Consider the following 20,673-nt stretch of genomic DNA (forward strand, 5'->3'; position numbering starts at 1 on the left):
CACCGGAGATACTAGCTTCTGCTCCACTGAATATTACTTTATTATATCTTACTTTTCATATACCAAGCTTCACAAAGGGTTATGTCTGCCTGCAGCCAGAGAAAGCCAGGAGACAGGAGACATTTGCTGTAGGCAGTACTGTAGCAGTTCCCTGCTCCTAGGCAGGTCTCAGTGGATTCTGCTATCAGACATGGATGCCCAAATAGGAAAAATGCAAGTAACAAAAGAAGCTTTACTTTTTATTGAAAATGTAAAAATCATGTGAATCATGTACAATATTTTCTCATAAGGAAAATTTTAGCTGTTTCATAACGTTTCACAAAACTGTAAAACATTTTATTTTTATAAAGACTTTTTCATAAAACAAAGATAAAACTAAAGTAGTATTACAAAGCTATTTTCTAAATCATCAACAGAGAACTGAAAATGTTTAACAGATTAACTCATACAAGTGGCAGGAGGAGGGGCTCTTCCATTTGTAAAACTGCAAGAGGACACACAAAGGTATAGAGGGGCATGGGTCTTTTCTTTCAAAATGTTTAAAATCAAGTGACATGTTAAAACAGTACAGACGTGATTTCATAGGATGGTACAAGTTCTAGGACTGCATTTCTCTACGCTACCTCGAACAGTGCAACAGTGATTCAGTGTAAATCTCTACAGTGTTTCATTGATTCAATACTTGTGTTCAAGTATGTGTCCATGAGAATGATCAAAATCCCTACGTAGCTATTTTGATTTTCCTGTTTATAATAGGTTACAAGTTACAGTAGATTCTCTCCTACAGTATGTTTCTAAATCAAATGAACTGATTTCACAACACATTCTGTAATAACCTGTTCAATAATGTTAGCTAACTCACCTCAACATCTGTTGCAAAATACGCAAGATCATTCTGACTCTGAATGCCAAAAATATAATAAAATTAGGAAGGGCTTTATTTCCATATACAGCAAAACTATTCAGCTAAATTAAAATAAATTCAAGATAACATGATGGCTTTTTTTGGCAACAGAGAGACGACGCCTACTGAAAATAAACATTTAAAATACTAATTATTATTATTTTTTTAATTCTGATAAATGTATCCAAAATTGTTCATATAAAAATTAATTATGAAAACCTCAGAGGATAAAACAAGTAAGATGTCTAACCAAAACAATAAAGGATGTCTGGCAGGCAAAAATAAATTAATTTGATTAAATTATATGTAATCTGATAATATTTGGTCTGAAAAAGCACGTGTGTGTGTGTGTGTGTGTGTGTGTGTGTGTGTGTGTGTTTATAAATAATAAGATTGTGAAGAGCTGAGAGCCAGCCAGCCTGACAGAGGTCAACTCTTTTGTTGCATTTTTTGCGCATAAAAGTCCCTGCATGTCTCACAGCAACGCTGATACCACCTCATGTCTTGACAGAGGTTCTTCTCTCGTATCACCCTGCAGTACACAGGCCACTGGTCTCCCAGGCACTTGAATGTTAAAGCAGCTGTGAAACGACAACAAAAAAAGATCAAATACACTTAACTAAGCGTTACACTTATTAGTGAAGGATCAGGTAGCAAAGGTGGAAAGGACACCAGAAGTGTATCCATGGATGGAAAAGGAGGATAATGTAGTTCAGATTTCAATAAAAGAAAAAAAATCCTCATTATAATGGAAAAATCCTGATTATAATGCTGTCAGTATTTTCAGCAGTAGAATTTTTGAAAGCCAGCTTACTGTTATAAATTAGAGTAAGTTGCATTGAAACTTGAGAGAGGAGTAAACCTGTGTCTCTGCGCTGCACAGGAGGAGCACAAAACAGCTCCAGACTCCAAGGATCGCAGGGCAGTGGCTTGGGCTGGGGTGGGGGCGCAAGAACCAGCTCCAGTGCAGTAGCACTGGGGCAGCAGCTCCAGCAAAGCAGCACTTGGACTGAGACAGGCGCCATTGCTGGAAAAAGAGGAGGCCTCAGCTTGAATGATACTAGAATGTGGTTCTCAGTTATGCCTATAAAGGGATTTTTTTTTTAATTTTTTTTTAAATTGGGGACAGGTAGGAAAAGGTATGGAACTAAAGCAAGGAGACTGCTGTTTGTTTTCCGATTCAACTTGGCGTGCAAGATATCAAGACTTTGTGCCGTCTTGTAAATGAATGGAAATTGAATAAAACTACACAACGACATCCCTAATTTTTCCCTGTAAGTGAAACAATCTGCTAGACCTTTAATTTTGTCCGGCCCCTTAGATCAAAGGGACCCAAATATATTGTCTTGCTAGCTTGAATGCTACAGATGCCACACTATGAGGCATCCTTATAAGCACCGAGGTTTAAAGACGGTTAGAAAGTCCTGTGCTATACTTAGTAAAGCAAATCTACTCTATCCAGAAAAATGAAACTTACAGTACAGAATCAATAACCATCCGTACAGAGCAGATTTCAGCAATAGGTCAATATATTTGTCCAGTGGCCCAGTGATCTCATTTTTGCATCTCAAATGCACAGATACTGTGCATTTCTTACTTTTTCTCTTCTTTTAAAGTACATCCAAAATGTTGTTTTTAAAATTATCTTCCTAGTCCAATTGCCTGACTGCATTACCCTCTTTTTAGTCACTCCGATGGATCGTTCCTCCTCCATGTCAAAGTCAGGCTATTATTCCTTACCTCCATGTCTTTCAATAGCTTATCCTCACCCAGTTATTCAGGTTGCTCTATTAATACTCTATTGCCACTTTCTAACTGCAGGAATCCCTACCTGCCGACTTCTTTCTCAGAAACCTTCTAAAAATGAGAAGAATACCATACAAGCCCGAAAAGCCACCACTTTGTTCACTCTGCCTCCTCCCACGTTCTCTGTAGCAACCATGGGCATTCAGATGTAGAAACCTGACTATTCTTCATGTTGCCCAAAACAGGCTTATTTTCATTTGTATTGTCTCTCTTCTTTTGAAGCCAACTGTTCACCCATCCACCTGTTTCACTTAAGTCCTTTTACAGTGCTTATCACAGAAGGGCCTGGGTGCCAAAACTGGATCTTGGCACATTCACTTATTCAGTCTGCAGAGCATACACAGAAGATGGGAAAACAATGAAAAACAGGACATGAGAAAGACTCTCCAAAAATCATCATAAACACAGAATTGACAAAAGCAGTCTCGGGGACAATTAGAGTTGCTCTCCTTTCTTTAAAAAAAGGAAAGAGAAATTGAGATTTTTTTTGTAAAAAAAGTAGAAATAGATGACACAATCCACATCCACTGCCACTAGTGGTACCCCCAAATCCAGGGGATCTGTACTGCATAACAGGAATAGACCTGGAGGCCAAAACGATCTATATTCTCAAGAGAAGCACAGCAGAATACTAACATCAGCGCTACATAATCCATTCTACTTGGACAACATAGCCCAATCCCTTTTTGTGGCACTTCAAATTAAGTCAAATTTTAATCAGTCTGAAGTTATATTCATTCATGTAAAACTTTGTGGTTTGTTTTGCTCTGCGACACAAAGCTGCGTATACCTCCCTGGATGGAGAGTGCCAGTGATGGAGCGATGGCTTCTCGCTTCTGAGAGATCAGTTGAACAAAGAAAGGTAAAATGCGAAGGGCAGCTTTACAACAGCGAAATAGTAGATGAAGGGGGCCATAAGCAACAGCTGCTGTCTCATCCAGCAAACTGAAACAATGACTACTGCACAGAAACATCTGTGGATTAAAAACTTCAAAGAGAAATACCCTTCACTGCCTCAAAGGAAGGAATACACACAGCCTGAAACATTAGACTTACTTTCCACACAGGAGTAATCTATTTGACAGGAGGGTTTATCCTAACAACAGCTCTGGAAAATCATCTGGAAAGGGTATGCTGTTCTACAGCAAGCCTTTGAATATGCCCCGATCGTGCTCAAGGAGCAGAGTAACCTTTTAGGGAGCTAATGATAAGACCATCATCAACTCTCCAGTAGGAAATGACAATTAAAGGAATTACATTGCTGCGTAAACACAGAATTGTCAATTCTGTTAAGAGCAACAGAGACCTGGTCTGAATTTAATACAGCAAATTTCTTCACATTGGCAATTTTCTTTCACGTGCCCTAATGCATCAGGCACAGGGTAGAGAAATCTGAGTTAATGACAACTGAAAAGAACTATTTATATTTGTTCCTCAAATAAGGGTCTCCTTGTTCTCATGAAGACTATGAGAATATTTATGAGTTTTTAAAGAGAAAAACAGGAATTTTCTTACTTTAGAAATGTTTGATAAAATGGAGGGGACAAATATATATGAACTAAATTCTTAGGCCTAAAACAAACATATTTTCATCTAGGATGGTTTGAATCCATAATACAATATAGTCCCATAATATGATCCTTCCTTGGATAACAAAATTCTTTACCCTTCTGAGGTACTGTCTCTGATAGAGACACTGGGAAACTGAGACAGAGAGGTAAGTCTTTGGAAACAATTTACATCTCCTGAGTCCCACTTCTGCGTTTTAGACTGGGACCATCATTACTCTATACAGAGAAAGAAGACTAAAAAAGTAACGTACAGCAGAAATGTGTCATTTTAATTGCTTACCTAACCTGGGTGATGTTATTGTGTTAACATTAATTTTCTCATTGCAGGGTTGAAGATGACAGGGTCTGTAGGCTGCAGGCTTTTCTGAGGAAAAACATTCGTTGCCGTGCCTTCCCGTGATCTTGTGCATGCACTGGATGACTCGGGACTGCATTCCTTTGCCACAGGTAACAGAGCACTGAAAAGCACAGAGCACAGACAGTCATTGGAAAGGTATTTTTCCCTGTAAACATGAAGGTACAATGCCAATCCGGCTGACATCAATGGCAGTTACTTCAGTTATCAGTAACCCAAGATTTCTGCTTTCCACTCAGTTACCTAAAAGAAAATCAATTAAAAAGCACAAAACATTTGGCAGTATCACTGAAGCACTGATTTTAGCTTCCTGTTGCTGTCAAGGCCTGTTTTGCAAAGCCAGTGATGAGACTGAACTGCAATGATGTGCCCAAACAGAGCAAGGGCTGTTCTCCTCTTTCTGTTTCTTAATTTACTCTTATGAGTCAATGTCAGTGAGAGTGACGGAAAAAAGAAAATCTTCACAGACACCGAGGGAGAGCAGTCGCCTATCCTAACGAGCCGTTACTCCTCCTGCGGGTGCTCTTTGCATTAAGCAGAGTGATGCCTCCTCCTGCTTTTCCTTCACATCTTCAAGTTTTCACGTGGGTCCCACAAATGAAGCACACACAATGTGTGAGATGCTGCCCGGCCTTCAGTCAAACTTCCTGTCTTGTTGCCACAGGGAATGAAGTGAGAAAAGAAAACTGTAAAACCCTGTAACGATGGTAATTTTCTGCTTCTATCACTGTAAGATAATATCCTGGGAAGGAAACTTGGACAGTGCCTTACAAATGCATACGAAAACTCTTCTGGACGAAAGAAACGTAGCCTTTCCTCTTCACTGACATTTTATGAACAAAATTTCACAGCACATAAAGTATTATTTGTTCAGTATCACTGCTTTAACTACAATTTCATTGCAAAAAAATATATATTGCAATTTGTTCCTACATGCTAGTGATTTTGACTCATGTAACTACAAATTCAATTTAGTTTTGGAAAAATTTACAACAAAGAACATCTTCAAATATTACTTTAATTTTTTGCATTTAATGATATGAGCATTGGCTGCAAATTCATGCCACTGCTATATGCATAATCCTGACAGCACTTTTAGTCTAGCAAATTTTAATTTCATAAATATTCTCAAAACTTTTCTGCCACATGCTCTAAATTCTGTATCAGTATGCCCTGAAAAGCAATTCCCAAGTCAAGTGGTAATAGATATATGTCAATAGTATGCCTGATTCCTCACTGCCTTGCACAGTTGTCTCCTCTGTATACTGGGTGGCTAGTCTGATGTTGTACCTGCCAGTATAAACACACATTTTTGGAAGAGGCATGTAAAATTTTAAACATGCTAGCCTAAACAAAAATGGGAGCTGGGAAGTTTCAAGAAATAGCTGAAAAAGCATTGAAAAGAGAGAGAGAAAAAGACAAGGAGAGGGTGCTATAATGACAGAAGCTTCCCAATCATCCTATTTCAAGATGCAGATAGTTGGAGAAGCAGAACATACCAAGCCTCCAAAGAAACAGTAACGTTTGAGTGTAGAGTTTTTACCCTTTACATTTGTCATCTACGTGTTTCTGGATGACATTTTAAACACTGTTATTTGGAGGAAAGATTTAGACATGCTAAATGGGAAACAGAGGGCTCCCACCCAACTATGTGACCCAAGAAGAGTGAGACACGTTTCACTCCGAAAGTTATGAGAGACTAGGATATATACTTGAAGGGTGTTCTCAGAAGTGACTGACCAGGGTTCAAAGCACACTAGAACTTATAACTACATGAAATTAAACACTGACATCCTATGGGGCAGTAAGTGGACTTGATGTGGACCAGAAGTGGACTTCTGTTCTCACTGATATAAATCAGGAGTAACTCCACAAAGTCAACAAAGCTGTTATAATTATTTGCAAATTTAATCAGACACAGCCTGCATGGTCCAAGGCATGCACAGACATCCAATGAGGAAAACACAATTTTCTTTTCAATAGCAACCACAACGTATCATATGAACCAATGTGCTGATTACAGGAGTAAATTCAGCTAGTACTGAAATCTTTTCAAAGCAGAAGTCTCTCATGAACTTTGAATTTAGTACACTGCATTTAAACTGCATGAGAAAAAGACTCTCAACATAATTCCTTTTCCTGAATTCTATGCCTTTTTCCTGCGCAGCTAAAAATAGTCTGACTTCCTGTAACGACCAACATTATAGATGATAAGCATGTATTATTACATATACACCCACCCAAATTTAATCACCAACAACAGCCAGAACATTGATTTTAATCTTGCCAAAATGGCAAGCTTGTTGGATTTTTCTCTCCGTAGTTTCAGGCAAATTTCTTTAATATATTTTGATGGACTAGTGAGAGTGACAATAGAATGGCAACATTAAGAAACCATAAAGCTGAGAACAAGGGAAGATGAAGGTATATCGACTCTTTAAAGATTATCACAAGGATCTTAGTTTAGAATAATTTTGCATGCAGTATTATATATTTTTTTCCCTTCAGTAAAACCTTTTCCTGTTTATTAAACAAATCTGGACTTTGTGTGAACCTGTAACATGCATGTGTCCTCTTTTATCAGAGAAAGAGGACAGGTAAGGTGGATCTGATGCATACGTTCCCTTGAAAACAATTTCTCTGTGCCTAACCTTTGGTTATTCTAAAATAAGAAAATGAAACCCAGCGGTCAGGAGCACTGGAAGGAAGTGAGAACAGGATTTGAAACCACTGGACTTCTGCTGTCAAACTGGGCTCCAATGAATTATCTGCTAATTGTTAATGGAGAACAAGTTACATATGTAGGTGCCTTTCTGGAGAACACTCTGCCAGCAGCCACATCTTATTTATATTAAATGAGCTCTGGATTGAATGCTTTTAATGACTGCAATTGAGACAATATGTAACAAGTAGGTAGATTTCTCTCTGAAGTAATCAGTGTTTAGGCCTTGAATTTCTATACAGAACTTAGGAAGATTTTGGCATTAACATCTCAGTCAGAAAATTAACATCCCTTTAGTGATTGAGCCACTGTATTTTGCGTAATGGTGGCCTTTGTGGGGTATCTCAAAGAGCTCTACGAAGCATTACACTCTAGTTTTCCATCCAAAGACATATACATCTGCAAACAATTAATTTTAGTCTTGCATGACCCCTTATTATCATCCCAACTTCAGAGGAGGAAACAGAGTCTAAAGGATAACAAGATGACATGTCTCAGAAGACATGGGAAATGTGTGGCAAAACAAGAAATAAAATGAGTCACCTGTCTCTTCCCCCCYCCCCCCCCCCCAAAAAAAATGTACTAGTATTTAACCTTGCATTTATTTCTATTTTATAGCACTGGGAACTTTTATTAGGGCTTGAAAGGTGATTGGGCAAAACTGCCAAGAGGCAGGGCTACCAGGCTGGTTTGCACTCTAAACTTCTAAAGCCAGGTTGATCAGTTTAAAAGAAAAGAGAGGCTTTTCAAAACTGCTAGTGTTTTAAACTCAGTCAGAGATCTGGCAGTCACGCTGTTCTTCCTTGTTCAAACAACATCAGCAGCAGCAATGGAGTCTAAATTCAGAATTAATTTAACATTTCTACTGATTATCTGTGAGCCAGAAAAAAATTCAGGTCACTTTACTGTGTCATCTCTGCCACATTCAAGTCACATGAATAGAGTATTTATTAGCAAATTCTACAATTGCAGCAGATACACACAGGGCAAAGGAACTATTTCTAGATAGTCATTTCAACAGCACTCCAAAACAAAAGGAAAAATTTCAGACATTCTACTTTATTTGCATGAAATTAGGGAACATATATCTCCGGTACAGCATTTCACAGCCATAGCCAACTGGCTAGCAGTTGTATTTGCTAGCTACACAAACAGCTACACAACAGTTCAGGTTGTCTCCACTAAGTGGTCTTACACCTGACTCCGTGCCACATACACACCAGCCAACTGCTGGCACAACTGAGCACAGCCACTGAATACTGGAGAATATAAGGCACCCATAGTATTTTCCTTTTTGCCTGTGCAAGGGTATGGACTTAGTCCAGTATCACTAGACGACTCTGCAGTTCCTGCAAACCAGCTAGCTGCAACTCAGAGCAATAGCCCTGACCCTCATTTTGGCGCTCACCTTACTGTGTATGCACATTTGCATTCTAGCTGAAGCCAACTCTTCCCAAACTCTCTCTTAAGCTTGACCCACTTTTGGGCTTGCTCTCATTGAAAATATTCAACCAGAAGCAAATAACACTCACTATATGTGCAGGTGTCACATTTTAGGCAGCAATTTTGGCCTGTAGCTAAAGCTGCATAGCTTCTGTATATTTCTGCAGTTTCCATATTTAAAACCGCAGAAGATTTTCAACCTAGAGCAAATAAAAATACTTCACTTTTACATATTCAGCAGTGAGTTTAATCAGAAAGCAATCCAGTCTGTCAAAATTGATTATGTTTTACATGATTTTATAAATATAAAATACGTAAAATTTACAGCAAATATCCACTCCAAACTAATGTGCAGCAATCTGCAAAGATTAAGCACATCTCAGATTAATTTCAACTCACTGTTTTCATTACTAGCAAACAGAGAGTGTTTTTCTATAGATCTTCTTCCCCTCCTCCCAAATGTCACACTTTTATATGCTACTCCTGATTGTTGTGGTGGTTCATTGCTTTTCATTTTTGACTGTTCAGATGACCTACATTTTAAGGCCATGCAGCTGATTAGCAAAAATTCCCACAGGACAACTGTGTTTGTAGGTTTAGACTAAATGTTCTAATATGCAGCCAGAGCTTTTTTATGTGGCTGTTAATCTGTGCATTTTGGACACAGTCCTAAAGGTACTGTAAAACCGTTCAAGCAGCAAGACATGTAAAACATTCCTGTTAAAGATTACAAAAAATTCCTGGATAAATATAGTTAACAGCTATTTTTTTTTTTAAGTTTTTCTTTCTTTCAAACAAAAACTATCCGGCCTATTTGAATTTTGTCCTACTTTTGAACTTCTTTTAGACATAGTTTCAGGGACAGATAGCTAGGTGTTAAATATAACAATCCTTATACTTGGCATGCACACCATTTACCCAGGATTCCTTCTTTCTGTTCCCTGCCAAAGATATATATTCTGGAGAGAATACATATTCCCATGGCCAACAGCTGAGGAAGGTGCTGTAATGCCTTAGTTGTTTCCAGCTGGCCTTCATAAGAAGTAGGAATTCCTAAATTAAGGGAAAAATCGTCACTGGCAGACAGTAACGGTCAAAATGTATCTTTCTGCCGAGACAAGAGGCAATCATTGCAGAGACTGATACAATCCACAATGAAAAACTCAATCTGTGACAATGTTAACAGAATTGACTTGGACGATTTATTTTCAAGAGTAAATGGATTGTTCAATAAAAGTTTTTTACAAGTCTAAGTAGCATTCAAAGTGGAGAGAGATGTTCTCATAAGGAAACTCAATGACGACTTCTACTGGAAATTATTAGCAGAGCATTCCTAATCATTTATGTATACGTTTGTCGGTTCCAGCATTTAAGCAGTTTCAACCTTTTAATAAAGCAAGCGTGAAACAACATAGCAAGCAATCAAACATTAGCAAAATATTTGTGGACATGCTCACAATCTTTTTGCTTACCTTGTATTTTATAAAGCTTGCTTTTGAAGGCAGGTAGTAGGTAAAATGGGGTATTTGCTTTCAATAAAGGCTTTCAACTGAGTTTAAAAATATTCTTAAAGATTGCTAAATAGAGCAAATCATCTACAGCTTATTTATGCACTATTTATTTTTTTTATAAAGACATTTGTGAATAGTGCAGCTAATACAAAAAAAAGAGACTAAGAGATCCAAACATAAGACGGAGTCCGAGTTCTCCCATGCATCATTTCCAGGAAGGTTGTTCTGTCTCTCTCATTTCTGACACACCCAACACCTCAGTATGTGAATGCCAAATTTAAATTTCAGAACTTGTGCTAAGTTTAGCTGAAAAAATTCTGCTGTTGGTCTCTCCTAACTTCAGCAACTTCATTTGTCCTTTTATTATTATTTCCTTTCTTCTTTCTTTTCCTTTTTTTTCCCCCTTTTTATTTTCAGCTCTTCTTTCTCGAGTATTCATTAGCACTAGCTAACCGTTCAAAAGAGGTAACATTTGAAAGGAAGACAGACACAAGCCCTGGCTCACCTTTGATAAGTTGGACTAGAGATGGGTATATAATGAAGGGAACCCTGATTTGACCTCTTTTTTTTTTTTTAATCATTTTTAGCTTCTCACAGAGATCAATTACATCGTTTGGTGGAAGGTAAGGGAAACTGTCTTTGGAAATGACAAGAAGTCACTTAAAATTTATGAGTATAATTTGAATGCCAAAAAACCATAAGACATTTGGCGCAATATGATTATTAGAGAGATGACAAAAAAACAAATCATTTTTGCTGGGCTAGCATATGAAAATCTCTCCCTTGGCAATTCACGCTTGAGAGCATCATTATTCGTTTGCTCAGAATCAGTAGTGGGGTTTGACAGGCCTGAATCTTAATAGATTTGCCGGACTAAACACGGAAGTAGCAAATTCTTTGCCCACAAGGAAAAGCTGGCTTCACTTTCCCAACTTCTTTTTGGGACAGACTAAAGAAACGGAATCACCCCCTTGATGATTCGCTAAGTTTGAGTGTCCCAGTGAGACGAACCTGTTTGGTTAGGACAGCTGGGCTCAGCGGTTCCTTCAGGAAGCCTGCTTTCAGTTCCTCCTGGAGGTTTCCACCATGGAGTTCGCGCACAAGCTCCTGCTCAGTCTCTGGGATGTGGAATTTAGAGGCTAGATAACAGCAGGGCACAGCGGCACTCACGAAAAATGAGATGAAAAGAGAAGTAATGGTGGGCCACGAATCTCCTCAAGCTCAGGGGAGGCTGATGCCCCAGTGTACTGGTCGTACAAGGAGGGATACAAGACGCCTGAATTTGGAAAGAGAAATCTCTTGCAAGACTGAAGGGTTTTCTACTGTGGCACACAGGGCATAGATTCGGATCCCTTCGGAACCAGGAAAAGAGAAAAAAGGATGGGTATTTTTTTCTGGTAGATTACTGTACCAGCTTTACTGACTTCCAAGCCTCTATCATGCAGATTTTTCTTTTCCCCACAAACAGAAGTCTGATTATTCTTCCCCGCCCCCAAATACTAAGTTAAGAAGTTCCTCAGAAGTTCAAAGCGAAGGTTACACCTGAGAATAAAGCTGCGAAAATTCCATGTGTGACAACGTGGAATCTTGATTCACAAAAACAACAAACTGTCTTACAGTCCCTCGCTTCCCCCCACTCCAAATCAAGGAAGGTATCAGCATTTTCCTCTTATAATAAATTATCTATGTCAAGACAGTAGAATAGTTGGAATGCTGCAGTAGCTATAGGAAGCAAGATTTCTCTATACACTTTATAGAAAGTACAAGATAGACTTTACTTTCCATATATTCTCAATTTTGTATTTAGCTTTTCTATAAATCTATATTTAACGCAAAAGCACATGCAAGTTTAAATCAGACCATTTTTAGTACATCTCTCCTCCTGAAAAATTAATTCTTTATTCTTATCTGGGACCTCAGACACACTGTTAGATAGGATTTGACACTTGAACACCCTTGGATTTTACAAAAAATCAGCTGGCAAATTTTGACATGATACATCAGCATTCTACATGGCTGTAGCATTCTGCTGTAAAAAGTAGAGACATTCACACTTACTGACCATACTCAAATATATCCTCAAAGAACACTTTTAAATTTCAGGGCAAGCCTGACTTTTCCATGAAAAAGCAAGTTACGCAGTTGGTCCATAATGCAAGTCAACACTTTCACCATCACATTTTTATCTCTTTTTTTTGGGTTAAAGACACCTAGATAAATGTATGTTCCTGCTTAGGCTTAAATATATCTTGGCCCTATGATACACTCTCTTAAGTCAACTGAAGACCATTACTGTTTACAGATCTATAGGGCAAACATAATATTATTTACATGCTTCTCAGTAATGTGAAGCCTTAGTTTTTATTTTCCCATATTCTAACTTGTCTTTGTCCTTCAGAGTCTTTAAAGGATGTATATATATACATATACATATATACACATACATACATATACACACACACAGCAGAAACCAAATATTCAACTTTTTTTGCGTGTTAAAATAGATCTGTGGTGGTTGTGATATTTTGAGATGAGGGAAGTGAACGAAAACCTCCTGAAGACTATTCCTTTAGGACCTTTACCTTCTAGCCAAGGAAACAAACAACTCCACTCAACAGCACTTGTACAGAACTGGGGCTTATTCTCAGTGTCTCTACGGATGTTTTACAATTCAAGCAATACTAAATGTTTGCCTAAGACTTTCTGTTGTTTTTAAAGTGTGTCAGCAAATAAACTGGAAGGAGACAATTATTTGTTCGAGCCATGTGATAAAATCAGTTATTCCAGGTGCAACTTGTATCTGTGTGAGAAGATTCATACTTAGTGAATTAGACTCTATATTGCCAGCAGCTGGTAAAAAACAAAAAACAAAAACATAAACACCCTTTTGGTAACACAGTGTAAATATTACTGCCATTAATGCTCAGTGATAAATCAGACATTATATCTCACACTTTCATATCTGAGATATTACTGCATGGTCTTTGGTGTGGCAAAAGATGACTTTCCATTGATGATAACTATCAGACTTGCAATCAAGAACATGACAATCTGAAAGAAGTTAGATTTGAAGTCCTCATAATTACGTTCCTCTTTTCTCTAAATTTACTGGAGTATGTGGCTGTGGTCTGATAAAAATGAACTCTCCAAATAATTTCAAATATTAGCTTTTTAATACATAATTTAATGTTAGCATATATTACAGCGCCTGCCTGCTGCTCTGTACCTTCCAGGGAAAAGCCTAGCTCATCAGCACAAAAATGTAATTAAAGGATTATAGCATTTCTAATGAAAAGACAAGTCAAAGAACCCACTAAGAACATAAACAAAACGTCACAGGAAAAAAAAAAGTTCCAAGAAACACCTTTCTTCCCAAAGCTTCTATTGTTTTATATATTCACTTTTCAGAAATAAATTTGCATCCAAAAAACTGTTCTGTACAACATAAAGTTAGGTATTTGCCTTTAAATAGCATTATGACATGTAGTGCTCTCCATTTTTTCTAGTACTGCTATAAGTAAATGAAAGAGCTCATCCCAAACAATGATTTTATTTCCATTCACTACATCTATTGTATATTAAATCACAAAGATCTGAAGTGATAGCAGGTATCTAAGCCAAATGGATTTGAAAGACATTAAAAAAAAAACAAAAAAACAAACTGACAGTTTACGAGGAAACTGAACTTTAAGAACTTCTTTGGCTGAAATACTATGACTCACATAAAGGTCATTACTTTTGAAAGAAAACATTAAAATAGAAACAGAAAATGAAGTAGAAAAATGTTTCACAGGTTATTGACAAAACTTCCACTGGTTGATTTTCTCTTCAAAATGTATAAACACAATCACTGGAAGAAAATGGATTCCTCCAAAATGATTCTAACTGCTCTGTTAGCAGGAAAACCACGTTGCAATGTAACACGTTCATTATGTATGATGAGGTCACCCAAAACTAGGACTGTCCTGCGGGAGCTATCTGAGAGCCAAGAGAGAGACGATGCTAACCTGTGTACGTTGTTGTGACCCTGTGATAAATTTAACCAAGAAAGATCATTACTTTGGGGTGAACTCTGTTTTATGTCAACATTATTGGAAGTACTTGTGGCAAGATTAGATGAGGGAACTCTAGAGATTAAACATAAACCTATGAACAATAGCCTTCTGCACTGAAACAGCACGGATAAAGCAAAAGAAATCTTTCTTCCAATATTTAAAGATCTATAATATTCCCTGTAATTCACTAAAACTGGTAGCCAAATAATATTAAGTAGCTATTCTGATTCTGTCTTTTCAGTCAGAAATCAGATATAAATTTTAAACAATTTCAAAATGCATTTTCAAGAATTAGTTATTAATTATGTTTTTAAAAATATTTTTTAAAAGTCCTGTTACAAGCCATTAGAAAATAGTGAAAAGTGAGGTTCACATAGATCAAAACCAAACAACAAACAGGAAAAAATCATAAATACTTCTGTGACAAAATGGTAATGACTTCATAGAGAATCAAGTTTATTTCAAGAATGATTAACTGAAGCAGTGCTATCTACCTTAACTGCATGAAAGATAGGATTAAAAAAAAAAGCATGAAAGAAAAGAATTATCCAACACACACAAAAAATCTAGATTCCACAAAAGCAGAAGGATAAATTCCAGCAGAACCCAAGCGAACCAGCTCAATGAGTTAAGTGTTGGCAAATTATACAGTCAGTGAGGCTGAGGAAAACATTTGGAAGGAGAGATGGATGACCTTGGAGATGGATGATCTTGGAGATGGAGACACACTAGGCAAAAGAATGCAGACTGGACTAAGTCTCAGCACTGGACTGAGTAACTCAATCTTCCTGTACACATTGACAGGTTTGGAAGGAGTTGTCAACTATCAGAGAAAAAAAAAACTCTAGGCATCATCATGAACAGACTGATGAAATTATTTGTCTAACATGTATCACCAAGCGAAAGTCAGAAGGAGCATTAAGAGAGAAAATGCAGTAATAAACACACACGGCCAAAGCCTACACTGAAAAGAAAAAAAAAAGTTGCTGTAAGAATGGTTTGGTGTTCAAAATGTCAGGGAACTGGAGATCTATTCCCAACTGCGGGACTAGGCATGTAGTGGCAGATAAACTGCAGTGTTTTCCAGTTTGTTGAGCTAAGATAACACTTATACTACCTTATACTGGGAACGTAGCCTCAGGTACATAACCAGGTATTGTAAAGAGGCTGGAGATCCTGATGAATAGACTATACATACATGTATGCAACACATTTATTTCAGCTGAGTGAAAGCTTGAGAAAACAAAACAGAAGTGGCTTTTCTTGTTTGTCTTTCCCCCCTCTCCCCTGTGCCTCACCTCAATGTTACTTCTAAGTCCATTAGCTCCTTTCTTAGTTATTTCCTTGTCATGCTATTTGATAATTTTTTTGCACATAAATTCAGCATAGCTCCTTGGGATACTGCAAAATTTTGACGGTCCATGTAGACCCTACCTTATAATCACTTGTTGAGAATAATCTTTTTAGTCTGGACCTGAATGAGCAAAGATCAGTGTCAGCGCAAGGATTAAGCAGGGACGTTCAATGTTGCTACTCTTCTTCATTCGCTAGACTACTACTCGGGGCTACAGCCCTAGTCAGGCTATAAAGCTCTGCTTTGTAACGGATGTTTAGTAAAGTGTTAGGGTAAAGATTTCAGTAGCAAAACATCATTTATCTACTTGTGAATTATGCATCAGCCTTCCAGAAGACTCATTCTGCAAGGATCCCAGGAGTCCTTAACAAAACTCGACTGGTACTTCTGGGAGAGCATATGGTAAGTTCTGGGTACAGGGCATTGCTTCTGTTCAGCAATTCACAACTCTGTTTTTATTCATTTAAATATATGTATATATGCACACATGGATTTATAAGATCTCTGCAGTGTAATGCCTGGCCTGACACTATAAGGCTCACAAGCAGAAAAGTTTGGGAACCGGTATTTAGTGGCCTGGTCAAGACTGCACTAGAATGATTTAGAAAACAGCAGGCACTGGCAAAGGAGGTGACGGAAAGCTGCTATCGCTCTTTCTGCCTGACCTCTGCCTTTGTAGTTGCACAACATATCTGCCATCAGGAGCGAACTTGTCCCATCTGCCTGGTCGTGTTTGCTCCATGAGATCACTATGTCCACATGTTGACAAACAGCAATGAGTAAAACTCAAAACAAGCAAGTAGGCTTGTACTATTATCTTCTTCATAGCAGAACCACTAACAGTTACTCAAAGGCATGCTATCAGTTTGTACTTCCATCTCCGATAATTATAACTGAGGTATTTTTTAAACAGATTCCACACTGATTCTAATTTGCTAATTTTTTCCCTCGAGGGTAATCTCAAACTCCTTTTTGAAAATAAGATCCAGTATCACAGCTTAACATTGCAATACCGCTGCACATGTATGATTTTCCCTCTGTGAAGACATTAAGTAAATGTCATGGTGCTTAAAAGTTTAACCAAACTTTCTCCCTGAAGCAATACTTTTGTATTACTCTCTATAATTATGACAAGCCTTTCTACCAGTTGGTCCAAAAAAGCCGTTCCAAGAACTTATTAAATTGACAGTAACTTGTATGACCAATCTATTTCTTATGCAAACATCTCAGCTTTATTTTTGGGAGTAATTAATTTTTACTTTTAAAGAATGTTTGAAAAAATATCCTCGCCACCCAGACATTCCAATTTTCACTTCATCTTCTACAGTCAGAAGATTTTTTAAAACATCTTTGTTAAAAATAACCCTTTTGGAAATCTGACTATATGCAGTTTCTGGACTTAAGATTAGGGACTCCATATTCACCACGGTTGAAACAGGCTGTTAATGTTCGTGTGCAGTATCAGCACTTTTCAGACTGCCAAACACACACATTCCCACTTTTCAGTGTGAGGCTGCAGGAAGAATAATTTCTTTCAACACAGTCATTTTTATGGAAAGAAAGGTGCTCAACAGATAGTTTAGATATCTGAATCCAGTGCACCATTAAAATATCTAATGTATTCTCCAAATCTGGCAGTTCAAAAAAAAAAAAAAAAAACTAGACAAGCTGTCATTATAGAAAGTAATTACAGAAATTGACAGACAGTTAGATGTCAACAACAAAAAACTGCAAAAGAGAGATCATCTAACATTCGTGAAAACATGGATAACTACAGTCTATTCAACCTAAGACAAATTGGACTAAATTGTATAGTGATAAATTTCTTAAAATTCATGCCAACACACAGAGCAATTTCTGCTTCACTAGAAACAGAAGGTTATTTTGATGATGTCTTTCTTAGATCAGTAAGTAAGCCAGAGCCCAATCATTCCTGTCAATTTTGAGGAGTGGCAAACACCGCTAAGGCAAATGGGAGCCAGGCTGCTTCACCTAAGTTGCAGGCTATGGTTAGAACAGAGGATGTGGCTCGAAGGACAGTCTAGGAAATTTGTAAAGCTGCCCAAAGGTTCAAAATCTATGACTGTGTACTAATTCTAATAGCAACAGTATTTATTTCTGAAATATTGCTGGGTATACATGGAAGGGAATGTCATTTATTTATCTATGAAGTTCTCAATCTTCCATTTTAGCAGCATTTCTCTCATTTTATTTTTACCAGCAGAGAGTAAGAAATGCCTAGTTTCTTCAGTTATATTCCAGACCTCCTTCTTTTGTGGGCTTTCCTAGACTCCCTCTACCTGCCAACGCTTATGAAAATGACTTACAAATCAACCTTTTCCCTACTACCAATTTGTGTCCCTAGTGTGTGTTTCAGCACGTTTCCCTGACAACCTCTCTTTAAAACCAGTGGAGACCAAAGCGATCTAATAAAACTGCTGAACTCATCCATATTACTCTTTTCTTTCTCAGACAGGTACAAATTTACCTATGTAAGTGAATCTCCTCTTTCCCCTGGGGGCTGTATTTGCCTCTGCAACTGGCTTCCCTTTGCCAGGCATCCTGTGCTAGCTATCATGGATTCTTTTTCATATCTGCTCCCCTTCTTTTTGCATTTTATCATCCCGTTTACTCCAGAAGAAGGTTGCTTTGGGTGCCCACTTGCTAGCCCACTTGCTAACTTCTTTAAGGAAATGTTCAAAACAAATATATATGGACAGGCTGCACCTTCTGCCTGAGACCCTCTCAGCATGCATAAAGAAATAAAAAGTAGCAATCAGATATTTTTTTTAATTATATAGCGCTTAGGTATAAAAGATTATGTATTTGATTATATAGTTCTCCCCCCTACTATGTCATTTGTCAGATAAGATTGTAAGCATCCTTCAGCAGGGACTGTAAGCTCCTTTTGTTCCTACTTGTTGTTGCTACAGGGCCTAGCGGGGCTCTGATCCTGATGCAAACTGCTGATGTAACACAACTCAAAATCTTTCTAATATAACCCTGCTTAAAGATATTGCACTTCCAGAGGCAATACTGCATCCGCCCAAATTACCTTCCGATTCCAGTTTGCCACTCCTGAAAACTTTGCTTACCCTGAGGAGGCTCGTATCAGTAACAACAGAACACCAACAAGGGGTCCTGCTAGGTTTCTGTGCGATGAAAATATCAGTGTCCCACTTATGCGGGAATTTATGCATGTACGAAATGGGTCATGTCTACTTTCAAAATCCTTCTCAGTCTATCAGTACTTTTGCCTATTATTGAGAGTAGTCTTGTTCTGTTTTTCTAGGAAACTAACACGACATTACACTTATTCCAGGCAGAATACAGTACATTTGAACGGATCTAGAAGAAAGCTTTATCTGAAACAAATCATATTGATATTACAGGATCAGCTGGAAATGAACAAAAAACTCCCCACTCTCACCTGATTATATTGACAGCTGCCACACGATTTGCTCATACCTCACTTCTGAAACAGAGACATAGCTCACTTGCTGGAAACTGACTGTATAATTAACTTTATATAAAAGTTATTAACATGAGGCCAGTATTGCTTTGACTTCTATTATTTCACAAAAGTCACATAATCTCTTTGTCCATACATCTATTAATAATGTCATATGTTGAAAAGTGGCCAGCACTGTTCCATTCCCAGAATCTCAAAGAGCTAATAATTTTGGATTGGGAACCAAAGAATAAAAGCAAGGCTAATTACCCTGTCAGTGCAATTATATCATTAATAATATCCAAGTTCTACACTTCATGCTTTAACTGAAGGAGACCAAATTTGCTGAGTCTATTTGCTATGGAAATTTAGTGTTTGTTTAAATGTTTAAAAACACAGTTTAAAGGTTGAATGCCCATGCTGTTGAACAGGTTGCAAAAAATACATTTTTTTTTCCTCTTTCCYCATTTTTGCATCCTCTTTGACCAGGACAAAATAAGAACAATCCTCATCACTGACAGCTGTTTTTGTACCACTCAAATGGGAGATCTTTATGTGAACTGTTGGGTTTACTCAGTCTCCCCCCTAACAGCTGGAGATGATTTTTTTCCACTTTCTAGAGGGCACTGTATGTACTGTCCGCCTTACATAAATAATTTGGAATGAGCTATGCATTCTGGGACTCACTGGTGTAAAACTAAGCAGTTGCTTACAATATCCTTTGAGATTTGCTGGAAAAGCTTTATCAGATAAACCCTTCATTCCCATTTTCTCTTCTTCAGACTACAGACAAAGCAACCACCATCCCAACCATTAGGACCATATCTCCAGATGTTACATCTAACTCCTCTGTCTCTCTAGTCTAATACATACATACTATTTAAATTCTGTTGCTGCTTCTTTAGCAGCTACTGAATACATCCTTTCTTTCCAGTTTCCATAGCCAAATCTCTTTTCAGAACTTATATCACATTATGCTCTTTGGCCTCCTATACACATATGCTTTATACCTCTTCATTTCTTACAAATGGCTGCTGCTAAATTCGGCTCCCTTGCCTGTTGTTTTGACCCTATTAATCCTTGCTGAATCCCTCCAAAGGTTTCCCACATAATATCGTATCAAATACATTTTTATTATTATTTTCAGAACCTACTCATCTCTCCAAATTATTCTCCTTTTCAAAATTCATACTGCTCCACTTCATTTATTTCACCAATGTTATCAAGATTCTAGATAATATATATATATAAAAAAAAAAGATCTGTGTGTCTTCTAAAGTAAACTACACAAAACCTGCCCTGAAAGCACTCTGTTCTGTTGACATTTAGGTCTTTTTTGGAGAGTTACTTCTACAATAATGTGAACTTCTCTAGTGAGTCAGGCTGACCTGTAAACACGCATTTCACTTCACCCTTCCTCTGCCTACTTGTTTATCCTCCAGTCACAAACTCCCATGAGCAGAACGCACTCCTTGTAAGTCCTCAAAAAAAAGGTAATAGG

General features: G+C 37.6%; 1 protein-coding gene across 1 annotated transcript in view; it reads right to left on the bottom strand.

Annotated features, from left to right (window-relative positions):
* Positions 1-1,333: 1,333 nt before the first annotated feature.
* Positions 1,334-20,673, bottom strand: part of ADAMTS19 (ADAM metallopeptidase with thrombospondin type 1 motif 19) — a 121,368-nt gene continuing 102,028 nt past the window's right edge. Inside the window, exons 20-21 of the mRNA XM_026056969.1 lie at positions 4,562-4,739; positions 1,334-1,485 (exon numbers count right to left, since the gene is read on the bottom strand). Of these exons, the coding sequence (XP_025912754.1) occupies positions 1,334-1,485; positions 4,562-4,739 (330 nt within the window). The remainder of the gene's footprint in view (positions 1,486-4,561; positions 4,740-20,673) is intronic.

This window comes from Apteryx rowi, unplaced genomic scaffold (genome assembly GCF_003343035.1).
Source record: "Apteryx rowi isolate R43461 unplaced genomic scaffold, aptRow1 scaffold_135, whole genome shotgun sequence".
Classification (NCBI taxonomy): domain Eukaryota; kingdom Metazoa; phylum Chordata; class Aves; order Apterygiformes; family Apterygidae; genus Apteryx; species Apteryx rowi.